At 47.0% G+C, this 13,062-nt stretch overlaps 1 protein-coding gene across 1 annotated transcript; it reads right to left on the reverse strand.

Annotated features, from left to right (window-relative positions):
- Positions 1–6,125: 6,125 nt before the first annotated feature.
- LOC127341229 (disease resistance protein RGA5) lies at positions 6,126–11,547 on the reverse strand. Its single transcript, XM_051367022.2, has 3 exons — positions 10,569–11,547; positions 6,472–8,464; positions 6,126–6,377 (listed from the first exon to the last, which is right to left on the reverse strand). Exons 1-3 carry the CDS (start codon positions 11,402–11,404, stop codon positions 6,240–6,242), a joined length of 2,967 nt encoding a protein of 988 aa, XP_051222982.1. The 5' UTR covers positions 11,405–11,547; the 3' UTR covers positions 6,126–6,239.
- Between the last annotated feature and the right edge of the window lie 1,515 nt (positions 11,548–13,062).

The raw sequence follows: 13,062 nt of genomic DNA on the forward strand, positions 1-13,062 counted from the left end.
AAAGTAAATTACTTGAGTGCTACCTTTAAAATTTCATTCCTTATCTTTGCAATATATAGCTCATGGGAAAATAGCCTTAAAAACTATTGTGGTAAAGAATATATAACTTATGTATCTTATTTCTTATAAGTTGCTTGTTGAGCGGTAACCATGTTTCTGGGGACGCCATCAACTATTACCTTTGTTGAATATCATGTGAGTTGCTATGCATGTTCGTCTTGTCTGAAGTAAGGGTGATTTATCATGATCCAATGGTTTGAGTATGCATATTGTTAGAGAAGAACATTGGGCCGCTAACTAAAGCCATGAATCATGGTGGAAGTTTCAGTTTGGACACTAATCCTCAATCTCTTATGAGAATATTATGTGTTGTTGAATGCTTATGCATTAAAGAGGAGTCCATTATCTGTTTTCTATGTTGTCCCGGTATGGATGTCTAAGTTGAGAATAATCAAAAGCGAGAAATCCAATGCGAACTTTCTCCTTAGACCTTTGTACAGGCGGCATAAAGGTACCCCTTTGTGACACTTGGTTGAAACATATGTTATGCAATGATAATCCATGTAAATCTAAGCTAATTAGGACAAGGTGCGAGCACTATTGGTATTCTATGCATGAGGCTTGCAACTTATAGGATGTCTTATGCATAACACATATGATTTATTACTACCGTTGACAAAATTGTTTCTATGTTTTCAAAATAAAAGCTCTAGCACAAAAATAGTAATCCATGCTTCCCTCTGCGAAGGGCCTTTCTTTTACTTTATGTTGAGTCAGTTTACCTACTTCTTTCTATCTTAGAAGCAAACGCTTGTGTCAACTGTGTGCATTGATTCCTACATACTTGCTTATTTGCATTCATCATATTACTTTGTGTTGACAATTATCCATGAGATATACATGTTGAAGTTGAAAGTGACCGCTGAAACTTATATCTTCCTTTGTGTTGCTTCAAAGCTTTCTACTATGAATTTATTGCTTTATGAGTTAACTCTTATGCAAGTCTTATTGATACTTGTCTTGAAAGTACTATTCATGAAAAGTCTTTGTTATATGATTCAGTTGTTTAATCATTGTCTTTACCATTGCTTCGAATCGCTGCATTCATCTCATATGCTTTACAATAGTATTGATCAAGATTATGATAGCATGTCACTTCAGAAATTATCTTTGTTATCGTTTACCTACTCGAGGGCGAGTAGGAACTAAGCTTGGGGATGCTTGATACGTCTCAAACGTATCTATAATTTCTTATGTTCCATGCTACTTTTGTGATGATACTCACATGTTTTATACACACTTTATGTCATATTTATGCATTTTCCGGCACTAACCTATTGACAAGATGCCGAAGAGCCGATTCTTTGTTTCTGCTTGTTTTTGGTTTCAGAAATCCTACAAAGGAAATATTCTCGGAATTTGACGAAATCAACGCCCAGTGTCTTATTTTTCCACGGAGCTTCCAGAAGACTGAAGGGGATACGAAGTGGGGCGACGAGGCGCCGCCACCATAGGGCCGCGCGGCCAGGGTGGGCCCCGCGCCGCCCTATGGTGTAGGGCCCTCGTCAGCCCTCCGACTCTGCCCTTCCGCCTACTTATTCCCTCCGTCGCGAAAACCCAATTACCGAGAGCCACGATACGGAAATACCTCCAGAGACGCAGCCGCCGCCAATCCCATCTCGGGGGATTCAGGAGATCGCCTCCGGCACCCTGCCGGAGAGGGGAATCATCTCCCGGAGGACTCTTCACCACCATGATCGCCTCCGGATTGATGTGTGAGTAGTTCATCCTTGGACTATGGGACCATTGCAGTAGCTAGATGGTTGTCTTCTCCTCATTGTGCTATCATGTTAGATCTTGTGAGCTGCCTATCATGATCAAGATCATCTATTTGTAATGCTACATGTTGTGTTTGTTGGGATCCGATGAATATGGAATAATATGTCAAGTTGATTATCAATCTATCATATATGTGTTGTTTATGTTCTTGCATGCTCTCCGTTGCTAGTAGAGGCTCTGGCCAAGTTGATACTTGTAACTCCAAGAGGGAGTATTTATGCTCGATAGTGGGTTAATGCCTCCATTGAATCTGGGACAGTGACAGAAAGTTCTAAGGTTGTGGATGTGCTGTTTCCACTAGGGATAAAACATCGATGCTCTGTCTAAGGATATTTGTGTTGATTACATTACGCACCATACTTAATGCAATTGTCTGTTGTTTGCAACTTAATACTGGAAGGGGTGCGGATGCTAACCCGAAGGTGGACTTTTTAGGCATAGATGCATGCTGGATAGCGGTCTATGTACTTTGTCGTAATGCCCTGATTAAATCTCATAGTAGTCATCATGATATGTATGTGCATTGTTATGCCCTCTTTATTTGTCAATTGCCCAACTGTAATTTGTTCACCCAACATGCTATTTCTTATTGGAGAGACACCACTAGTGAACTGTGGACCCCGGTCCATTCTTTTACATCTGAATACAATCTACTGCAAACATTGTTCTTTACTGTTCTTCGCAAACAAACATCATCTTCCACACTATACATTTAATCCTTTGTTTACAGCAAGCCGGTGAGATTGGCAACCTCACTGTTACGTTGGGGCAAAGTACTTTGATTGTGTTGTGCAGGTTCCACGTTGGCGCCGGAATCCCTGGTGTTGCGCCACACTACACTCCGTCACCAACAACCTTCACGTGATCCTTGACTCCTACTGGTTCGATACCTTGGTTTCTTACTGAGGGAAAACTTGCTGCTGTACGCATCACACCTTCCTCTTGGGGTTCCCAACGGACGTGTGCTTCACGCGTATCAGAGGAAACCATCCATTACTTCTTGAGCCTCTTGCCTTTCTTCCAGCATCGCCGCTGCGGTGGTGGAAAATCTCTTGGCGGTAGCAAGCATCTCCTTTCTTGCAGCTTCTAGAGCTACCTGATCTGCGGCTTCCTCCGGAGTTATAGGCTTGCTGAGGACTTCCGTGTGAATTAAGGCTCCTATGCATGCTTGCTCCACGAGTTCTTCCGGGGTCAGGTAATCCTTGTTCCCAGATTCGGAAGGCCCTGCCTCCATGGGGCCGGATGGAGTTGCTTCTTCGTCGTCATCCTCCCCTAGCCCAGTTATGGTCGCTAGGACCTGCTTAGGTGGGGCGGATTCCGCTTCGGCTTCCTCTTAACCCTCTAACTCTTTCAGAGCTTTGTTGAACTCCTCCGTGTTCATGCTTGAAACATCGTCGGAAGTTGGGCTTAGATTACCCAGGATTGATTCTTCTACATCTCCGACATCCTCTTGCTGTTCGGGGGCTTCGCTTTCTCCGACAGCCTCTTGCTGATCCGTGGCGTCGCCGGCTTCGTCAGCCTCATCCTGCATGGGTCCGGCTTCTTCCTGAGGAAGAGCGGTTCCAGCGGTATGTGCGAGGAAGTGTAAGAAGTGACACCTTTGCTTCTCTAACACCTGGGAGACCCAGGCGGATCTGCATTGGTCTTCCACCGTTGTTTCCTGCTCAGGACGCTCTTTAAGGCGGAATTTTCCTTGGAAAGCTCCTGCATCTCAGATCGGATCTTCGCGACAGTGTCCTGCTCAACGGCGGTCGCGTCAGCGTTACTTACCAGAGCGTTTCCGTCGGAATCGACGGTTTCGCCGATGAAGACGTGAATGCCACCAATTGGGATGATGGAGAGCTTGATGGGGTTGGTCCTAGCCGGAATCCAGAACTCGTCTTGCGGGACGATTGGAAAGTTCCCGGCGTAAAGAACATGTCCCACAGCGATGGATTCGTCGTAGCTTCCCATGGCAGAACCCTCCCAGTTCCGGCCTCCTGATGCCGCATGCCCCACGGTGGGCGCCAACTGTCGTTTCCTTTTCGACGGTGCCTCGGAGGAGGGATCCTCACGAGGGGGAGAAGAAGTAGGGGCCATAGGGCGGAGAGTCCTCGGGACGGTGGTATGCGATTTACCTAGCTTCGGAACACCTGCTCGAGGACAGGGCCTACTGCTGCTTGTCTAGAATTATATGGGCGCTTTCGCGTTGTTACAATGAGTTGTGGTTGTGCCTCTAGGGCTCCCAGGATCCGGCTTATAAAGGCGCAAGGATCTAGGCTTTACATGGAGAGTCCTAACCGGAATACAAGTTGCCTAACTACGGTTCAATATCTTGCCATGTACGTCAAGGATCTGCCTTCCATCTATTACGTACTGGATCCAGATACCTTATGGGCCTCCACGTATCCGTCCTCCTTCGTAGGTCGGTTGGGATCCGGCTTCCTGTTCCTGGGATGGAAATCATCCTTCATGATCTACAGCAACTGGGCCGCCCGATGGGCCACATGCCACATCACCATCTATGGGCCACCCGGGCTTGCCGGATCTAGGCCATGCCGTTGATATACCCATAAAGTATACCCACAACAGTGACACACTTAAGGTTTAATATCGTTTTAAGTAGATATGGAATATGGAATGGAGTTCGAATGTTGTTCGGAGTCTCGGATGGGATCCAGGACATCACGAGGAGTTCCGGAATGGTCCGGAGAATAAGATTCATATATAGGAAGTCACTTTCCAAGTTTGGAAATGATCCGGTGCATTTATGGAAGGCGCTAGAATGTTCTAGAACCTTCCAAAAGAAATCACCATGGAAGGTTGTGTCCAGCAAGGACTCCACCAACCCTAACTAGCCAACCAAGAGGCAAGGTGGAGTCCATGGTGGACTCCACCACCTTGGCCGGCCAAGGGAGAAGGAAAGGGAGGAGTCCCACTTCCCCTAGGTTTCACCCATATGTAAGGTTTTGAGTTGGACTCTTATTCGATTTTTGGGCAAACCCTAGGGGGTTCTATCTATATAAAGAGAGGGAGAGGGCTGGCCACCTCTTGAGCCGCACCACCAAAGGGCACCCAAGGCCGGCGCCCAAGTGCCTCCTCTCCCAAACCCTAGCCACTCCCCTCCTCTATCCTCTCCCGCGGTGCTTACGGCGAAGAGCTGCCGGAGATCTCCACCACCACCGTCACCACACCGTCGTGCTGGCGGGATTTCGAGGAGGATCTACTACATCCGCTGCCCGCTGGAACGGGGATAAAGACGTCGTCATCAACACCGTACGTGTGACCGAGTGCGGAGGTGTTGCCCGATTGTGGCACCGTCACGATCTTCTACGCGCTTTTGAAAGCGGCAAGTGATCGACTATATCCACCACGAGATTTATCTCGTTAACACTTAGCGATCTTCGAGGGTATGTTGATCTTCACCTCGTTGATACCATCTACTAGATTAGATCTTGACTTGTTATTCGTTCTTGCGGTAGGAATTTTTTTGTTTTCTATGCTACGAATCCCTACAGGCTTGACAGGCCGCCTTCTTATATTAGTTTGGTTCACCTTTGCGGCCCTCAGTAATAAATTAATTGTCGAAGGGAAATTGATTGGCAACCCAACTGACGCTTTCTATCATATGCTGATTCACATGCAGTCATACAGGAATCTGATTAGACGGAGGAACAGGGCGCTACTGAACGTGGCGCGGGACGAGATCGGGAGGCTACATGTGAGGGCTATGACTGCTAATTAGCTTGCTTATTCGACCGGCTTCAGGGTTTTGTATCTCATTCGCATGATGCTACTGCTATGGTGCAGGTTTCAGACTTCTCGCTTTTTCTTGATGTGCGTTGGGGTGTTCGCATGTATGGAACTTGACTTTGTATGGTGTTGCTTTATGCACGTTTGGAACCTAGGCACGCGCACACCCAGTTTTTCAAGAAATGAAAATAATACTGTTTAAAAGTTTCAAAGAATTATGAAATAAAATTTTGTATGTACATATTATGTTGATGCATACTCTTGTTAGTTTTCACAAAAAAATTAGATTGTATATGGCCTACACAAAAATGACAAAATATCAAAATGACATTATAATGTTTGGATTTGTACTATTCACGGAATAGGAACTTCCATTTTCTTATTTTTGTGTAGGTCACATACAATCGTATTTTTTCATGAAAACTTACACGAGTAAGTATCAATATAATATGTACAGGCGTGCATTTTTTCAAATTTTTATAAAACTTTAAAATAGCATTATTTTGATTTTTTCATATCTGGATGCGCGCGCACATTCTGTTTGGTATTTTCGGACCAAGTGGCCTTCTATTTAAAAATATTACCAGCATCCCACATTAATACGGTTGGCCAACCTGGTACGGATATCTTCGGAAATACAAGGGTGGGATACATCAAATTATACCACGTCAATACATCACAAATGGATGGTCCCAAGACAGGTGTGTGTCTGTCGTAGACGTCAGGGTGTGTAGCACCTCGGAGCTCCTCTGCAATTCTCCAACACGCGCCCCCTTCAAAATATGCTGACGAGATTCAGCACAAACCTGGAAAGATGAACAGCACAAATTATATAAGACAAGGGAAGAAGGATAACAGTACGGGAACAAGGTCTTGTTTCAAAGAAAGAATTTGTCCTACCATCCAATGATTCATGTAATACTTCCTTGTGGTTATTGCAAGCCCAGGGAGGTTGCGGTGTGTTGCGGTAGCTCTCTCCATGGCGGCCTTTGCAGCCTGAATAATCCAATCACTGCTCTCACTAACTCCATAAAGTGTACAATCAAGAGTATCGAGGCAGGGGAGGTTTTGGATTCCAAGTTCAAAAGCACCACTAGACGTATTAACTGCATTGAAATAAATGGAGAGAAACTCTAGCTTCGGCATGGATCCTTCTAGAAACATGAGCTCTACCCCAAGCTCATATGCTGAGAAGAAAAACGACTTTAGGCATGGGAATCCATTGGCACCACTTACTGTAAGCATTCTTGAAGACTCTACTTCCCCTTCTACGCCGATAACTAAAGAGGATAAAATGGGTAAGCCTCCAAGGGTGAAGAGATCTTCCTGCCTGGCTTTCTTCACCCAAAGGAATAAACGCTGGAGGTTGACGAGTGGCCCCACCCAATCCGGAACATACAAAATGATTAGACAAATCTCAAGTTCCCGGAGGCTACGTGGAGCGGGACACCACTGTTGCAGTAAGAAGTTGTCATCCAATGACAAATCTATCTCCGTCTCTTCGTCCTCCTCCCTTCCAATTCTTAGAGAGTCAAGGCTGAGTATGCTTAGTTGACAGATAGATGAGGTGATAACTTTCATGTGCTTCTTGATAACTTCTGTTGGATCATAGTCAAATTCCAGCCGCAGCTTCCTCAGATTCTTTAGCTGAGAAAGTTCTTGAAAAAAGTTAGATGACTGCAAGGAGGTACCAATCTGTTTCAGAGTCTGCAATGCTTGCATCTTCGCCATTCCGTCTGGATATTTAACATCACAATCAGTAAACAGATGCACCAAATTTTCAAGCCTAATAATGGCTGCTGGTAATTCCTTCATATTGGTGTTTCTTAGGTCCAACATCCATAAGCACTTTGCATGAACGATTTGTTCAGGAAGATTACTTGCATCTGTATTTCTGAGGTTCAGATATCGCAGCTGAAATAAGCTCTTTATATTTGCAAAAGGATTTCTTCCCAAGAAAATACCTTGAAAGTCTAGAACACGCAAATGATTACACTTTTCCAGGGAAGGGATTTCCTCTAAATCCCCAAACACACTAATTGACCGGACTTGTGATGATATAAGTCTCTTTGGTAGAGTAATATTTCCTTCTTTGCCACCTTGAAGAGAGAACCGGCGAACTTTTCTTTGTGTTCCAATAGTTAGATTGGGAACACCAACGAAAGTAACAAAGTTCTCTTCAATAGACTTGGATATTAGGAAATCAAGAATTGTATCATGAATACGACAAGTCTTCACCTCACCGGTTAATTTCTTTAGTCTGACAGGTTGGATTAAACTCCTATTGATGAGCTCATTGAAACTCATCTCTCCTACCTCATCCACTGTATATCCTAGTTCTTCACGAATAAATCCCTCAGCAATCCATCTGTTTATGAGGTTTTGTTTCTCAATAATACTGTCTTCTGGAAATATACTCAGGTACAACAGACATGTTTTAAGACGAGGAGGAAGGTCAAAGTAACTAAGTGATAATATCTTCACCATTTTCTCAATGCTAGAATTTCTTTCAAGTCCACAACCAATTGAGGTTCTGACTTGATCCCAATGATCCTTTGTAGTTGGTCTGTTGGCCAACAGACCAGATATAGCAATAATCGCCAAAGGCAAGCCAGCACACCTTTGCAATATTTGATCAGACACATCTTTAAGGTTCGAAGGATATTCTTCCTTGGAGTTGAATAGCCTTTTGTGAAACAACTGTTTGGAGTGAACCATATTAAGAGGCCTTATATTATAAATATGGTCACCAGAAGATGAACAACATGATTGAGCTACATCATTTATACGAGTGGTGGTGATAATCCTACTGCCGCAACTGGTCTTGGGGAATGCACACTTAACAATATCCCATATTTCCACATTCCATATATCATCAACTACAATAAAGTACCTGCACATGATTTTTTTAGTTACATTAGTGTGGCTTTAATACATTCTGCAAAATAATAGTACGACAATAGAAAGAAGATATTTTCTGCTGATCGGCAACAAACAATAAATAAGAAAGGTGATGCTAGTTTTCAGATGGCGATGTTGTCGAATCCAGTTTCTGTAGCGAAGCTGAGTTTTTTTCGATAAAGGGAATATATTAATATCAGAAGATACCAATTACACCCAGCCTCTGCAACAACGCAGCATCCTAATGGCAGTACGGATGCACACAGCCAAAAAAGGAAAAAAAGAAAACTAAGAAACAAAAGTCCCGCTACATCATTCTAGGCCTAGCAACAGCAATACATCCACCACCAAGACAACACCTGAAATACAGACTCTCCAATAGCGACGCCTCCAAGAAGGAAACAGTGCACTAGCGCCGTCGTCGCCCGATCAAAGATCTTAGGTTTTCACCCTGAAGATAGTCCCCGCTCTCAAAAACAATGCCTCCAACAAGGTCATTGCCAGGCACAACCAGTTAAGGCCAGACCTTGGATTTTCACCCTGAAAGGTAGGACTCTGAACTTCACCTGTATTGCCGCCCCCACTTGCATACCACTGCTGGGAAGCCCCGGAACACCAAGCAAGTCCCTCAACAGCGCGTAGACTTAAATCCCCATTAGTTAGACCTCCGATCCGGCCTTGATGATATTCTCTTCTTCTGACTTCACCATGGATCAAAATGTCACTTGGTGTCAACACAGAACAGAGCTTCGCGCCGCTCCCTCCAGAACCAAATGGCTGGAATAAAAACATGGGTGCGCGCGACCCAATACCACCCGATCCAGCAAACTCCAGGCAAAAGAAGCACTGTTATATTCACCGGCGCCGCCTTCCGGAACTCAACACTCCGGCTAGATCAAGAAGGGCAGACCTCAGGAAGGTCTCCATCTTCGCGCAAGAGAAACCCTAGGACCACCACCTTCAAACTGCGAAACAGATGAACAGGCCCCCTCACCGTCATCTGCTAGCCAGCGAAAACGAAGGAGGAATCGGTGAACACACCATCCGAGACCCACGCGACCCAGATCAAAGATCGGGCCTGCCACGCCACGCGGTATTGGACGCCGGTACCACACCATCCTCACCTCGCAAAGTCGTTGCCTCCTCCTCGCGCCGTCAGGAGAACTGACGACGGATCTGTGTGGGAACCAGACCCGCGGCCACCACCACCCCCCTTCGCCGGGAAGCCATGGAAGGAGCAGCTGCCACCGCACACCAGGGGATCGCCGCCCCGGATGCCGTGCTCGCCTCCCCGCAGCAGCCGCCACATCAGGTCGTCGCCACGGCCACCCCCCGACTCCCTTTGGCGCTGGGGCCCACCACCACTGTGGCCAGCGCCGACGGCAGCGGCGGAGGGAAGGGTACGGAGGGGAGACGGCGGCTGGCGGCGCTAGGGTTCGCCCTGGCGTCGCCCTGGGGGACGACGCGCGGGCAGTATGTCAGTTGGACAGTTGGTACTAACATATTAGAGACTGAATTACGTGATTTTCTTTGGCCGGGAGTTATCTTCTATTATCTAACAACGAGGTGGTTGTTTTAGCACACAACTAACAGGTGGACAGTGGGTACTATCGTTTTACAGACTGAATTACAAGATTGAGATGCAACTAAGATCTTCTAATCAATTATATGAGGCATCAGTAGATGGTTTCTTATGGAGAGGAAATGATAACTAGCAATTTAAATACCAGGCATGAATGTCCAAAGCACAAACCAAAGGAGCTCAGTTATCTTGAGAAACATCCAGAAGTATTTACACATAAAGACGTACGAATCATATCCTGATTGGGAAAACAATGTTGCAAACAGTTCTACATAAATGCCAAAGATCTACTCCTAGACATGATGACAGGTAGCCGTGAGCGATTCAAGATAGAGACAGATCAAGGAAATAACAGAGACTCTTCCATTCTCTTTTAGTTACCATTTTCATCTGACAATTTGTTTATGTAATAATACACAGTTGCATTTACTTAGTCTTGATGACAGACATATAATACTCCAAATACCTTTATACTACACTAGAAGCTGACGAGTAAACTGAGTAGAGGTAGTACCTTTTGTCTTCGAGGAAATCCGAGATCTTGATAATGATCTGTTGTTCGTTCACATCATCTGTTTTTTCATAACCTCTCCCACTCACTGCACTGAGGATAGCTCTAAGAATTTTCATCGTGTCTGGAATCCTCGACACGGATATAAAAGCACTACACTGAAATTCCCCTTTCATCTCTTTGTACACTTGGTTTGCAAGAGTCGTCTTACCCAGTCCACCGAAACCCACAATGGAGACCACCTTCGGATGTCGTTGTTGGGTCGATTCACATCCGGATTCGGATTGTTCGGTGAACATGTCAATAACCTCTTGCTTCGGTCCGTCCATGCCGACAAGCGTCGACATGTCGACGAAGATAGCAAGAGCTCTAGGGTCAACCGCTGCGCTGCCTCTCCTGGAGATAGCCTCACCGATCTTGTACCTCGCATGCCTCTCGCCAACCACAACCACCTGTTTCTTCAGATCTTGGATCGCCTTGGCGATACCGCTGCGGCTCCTCGTCTTCTTCAACAGGCTCTTGATTTTGTCAATGAAGCCATGATCTGCCTTACTAATGCCGTTGTCGTCATCGAGGAGCATGAAGTCGTCGAGGCTGTCGTCGATGTCGTAGGACAGCTCCCGCACCTCGTCCATCCACGCCTTGTCCTGCGCGTCGGGATCCTCGACCTCCGACATCTTGAGCAGGAAAGCGTGCATTGCCGTGAGCTCGCCGGCGAGGAACTTTATCTCGCCGCGCACCCCCTTGAAACGCTTGTACTCGGCGCCCAGCACGGCGCCTAGCTTCTCCAGCACCGGTCTCAAGGCCCCGGTGGCGGCGCTGACAAGAAACCCCTCCATTTCTCACCTGAGCTGGAGAGTTTGTGAAGTCGCCAAGGCCAGATTGCTAAGGTTTGTGATTGCTCGGTATCTCTCCGGTTGTTTCGATGAGATCTGAGAGAGTTGGAGTTGGCTTGGATCTGAATGCTTCTCCCGAGGGCAGATGCTGTTGTTTAACTTTTTCGACAACATGGTGCTATTTAGCCTGCAAATCACTGATTCCGGTTTCCACATGTTTTTGTCCTTTTGCTTGCCGCTAATCTTAGAGGGCATCTCCTGCCACACGATCTATTTCTGCCATTAAAATTTAAAAGTGATAGCAACCGCGTTTTTCTTTGTTTGAGATAACAACGGATGGAATTCAACTATGGCGAAACCGATTACAAACTACTTCAAAAAAAAGGAAAATACAATATGGACCTAGAAGACCACACACCGTACTCCCAAATCGCAATCAAGCCCATCGTCCTCATCGTCACCACCTAAGTACAGAGACCGAATCCGGAAGCCGCTCGTCTTCAGACACCATCGAGTCACCGCCGCCACCTTCGCCACATTGGGCTTTGAACACCACAGAAGTGCCCACCCCGAGGGGTGAGAGCTAAAAATCTTTTCCAGACCATCGGGCAGGCGGGAGCTGGTGGAGACCTAGCAGAACCTCCAATCCACGGACCCCGAGCAGTAGGTCCCAACCATCGACGCCACGTCAAGCCACCTCCTCCCCTCGCCACCATGGCCGGCCGGAGGAAGCTTCACGACGCGGCAGTCGCATCTCAAAAAAAGACCCTAAAAACCCTAACGAGGAAGGCGATTGTACCGTCCCCTTCCACTCCCTCGCCACCACGGCCGGCCGAGGGGAAGACAGCAACAACAACAACCCTCCGACTCCCAAAGTTCCACGGAAGAGTCGACAGACAACCGGGCCCGGAGAGACCACCCTCCCCAGATCCACAGATCTGAGAGGAAACCAGGCCAGCAGCTTGTCGACGCTGCCACGCGTGGCCTTGCCGAGATGGGGACCGAGCTCCAGCACCTTTATTCTGACGCGATGCCGCCTCCACCATCTCGGCAGCACCTCCCGAAACCCTAGGACCCTCAAAACCGATGATCCGAAGATCCGCCGCTAGTAGGGCGATCCCATCGCGCAGGAAGCCGGTCCACCACCGTGGAGACGTCCACACCGCCACACACCAGCGGTACCTCGATGCCGGAGCTGCCGGAGACACACGCCGCCACCAGGGAAGCCACCACCGCACAAGGGGCGAACCCCCACCTCCGTCGTCGCCGCCAGGGCTTTGCCATGCGGGTCCTCCGGTGGCGGCGAGGAGGAGAGGCGAGGTGGCAGGCAGCCGGTACTTGTTACGCGTGAAGTACACGTCCGTTGGGAACCCCAAGAGGAAGGTGTGATGCGTACAGCAGCAAGTTTTCCCTCAGTAAGAAACCAAGGTTATCGAACCAGTAGGAGCCAAGAAGCACGTGAAGGTTGATGGTGGCGGAGTGTAGTGCGGCGCAACACCAGGGATTCCGGCGCCAACGTGGAACATGCACAACACAATCAAAGTACTTTGCCCCAATGTAACAGTGAGGTTGTCAATCTCACCGGTTTGCTGTAACAAAGGATTAGATGTATAGTGTGGAAGATGATGTTTGCAAAAAACAGTAAGAACGAGTATTGCAGT

Source organism: Lolium perenne, chromosome 3 (genome assembly GCF_019359855.2).
Source record: "Lolium perenne isolate Kyuss_39 chromosome 3, Kyuss_2.0, whole genome shotgun sequence".
Taxonomy (NCBI): domain Eukaryota; kingdom Viridiplantae; phylum Streptophyta; class Magnoliopsida; order Poales; family Poaceae; genus Lolium; species Lolium perenne.